Source organism: Geospiza fortis, unplaced genomic scaffold (genome assembly GCF_000277835.1).
Source record: "Geospiza fortis unplaced genomic scaffold, GeoFor_1.0 scaffold599, whole genome shotgun sequence".
NCBI lineage: Eukaryota > Metazoa > Chordata > Aves > Passeriformes > Thraupidae > Geospiza > Geospiza fortis.
This window is the reverse complement of record NW_005054605.1, coordinates 193451-194382: the sequence shown is the minus strand read 5'-3', so window position 1 is coordinate 194382 and position 932 is coordinate 193451. Positions and strand designations below refer to the sequence as shown.

The window sequence follows — 932 nt, the reverse complement described above, 5'->3', positions numbered from 1 at the left end:
CCCCAATCCTGTGCTGTGCACAGAGTGGGACCCCAATTCTGACCTGTGCACCCCCCACCCTGTTCTGTGGACCCCTGTACCAGCTGCCCCTGGGGAGCAGGGGGTGGCCATGGGGACAGTGTGGGGGGCTGTGTGGCCCCAGCACCCCTATGCTGAGTCCCCCTGGGGACAGTGTGGGGGGCTGTGTGTCCCCCCAGCTGCCAGAGGGGCCCATGGCGTTACCTGCAGGCCTGGCAGGCCGGTGGGTGAGGGCACAGCGTGGGGGGCGTGTGGCGGGTGGGGCGTGGCACGCCCATAAACCTCCAGGTACTCAGCCAGGTGCTCACAGGCGTCCTCCAGCTGGTTCTCATCCAGGATCACATCAAAGAGCTCCTGGGGGGGCAGTGAGAGGGCTCAGGGAGGGTTTGGGGGTCCCCCCCAGGCATCCCCAGGGTGAGGGGACAGGTGGCTCACCGGGGGGCACTGCACCAGCTTGTCAGCTGCCATCATCTGCACGTTCAGGTGCTTCACCTGCGACTTGCCCCTGGACTTGATGAGGCGCTGCAGGACCTGGGGAGGGGACAGGGAGGTGACAGCACCGCGGGGGGCAGCCGGGACCCCCCCCAGAGCCGTGGTCACCCCTCACCTTGGGGGAGGACACCTTGACATAGACGATGATGGGTGCCAGGGAGGTCTTGGCCAGCTGGGCAGGGTGGTTGATGGTGTCAGCATCCAGCACCACCAGCTGCAGGGACTTGGCCAGCTCGAAGATTCGCTCGATCTCACTCTGCACCTCGGCTGGGGGGACATGGGGGGGGCCGTGTCAGGCTGGGCTGGCCCTGGGAGGGGGTCCCTGTGCCCAAATTGGGGAGCCTGACCCCTCACCAATGCTGGAGCGGGTGGTGGAGCGCTCCAGGATCGCCTGCTTGCCCAGGTTGTTGAGGATGGAGCGC

General features: G+C 67.0%; 1 protein-coding gene across 1 annotated transcript in view; it reads right to left on the bottom strand.

The window, feature by feature from the left end:
- Positions 1-87: 87 nt before the first annotated feature.
- CACNB3 (calcium voltage-gated channel auxiliary subunit beta 3) overlaps positions 88-932 on the bottom strand; it is a gene marked incomplete at its 5' end in the record, with an annotated part of 2248 nt that continues 1403 nt past the window's right edge. Inside the window, 4 exons of the mRNA XM_031064563.1 lie at positions 88-372; positions 454-549; positions 626-777; positions 865-931. Of these exons, the coding sequence (XP_030920423.1) occupies positions 148-372; positions 454-549; positions 626-777; positions 865-931 (540 nt within the window). The remainder of the gene's footprint in view (positions 373-453; positions 550-625; positions 778-864; position 932) is intronic.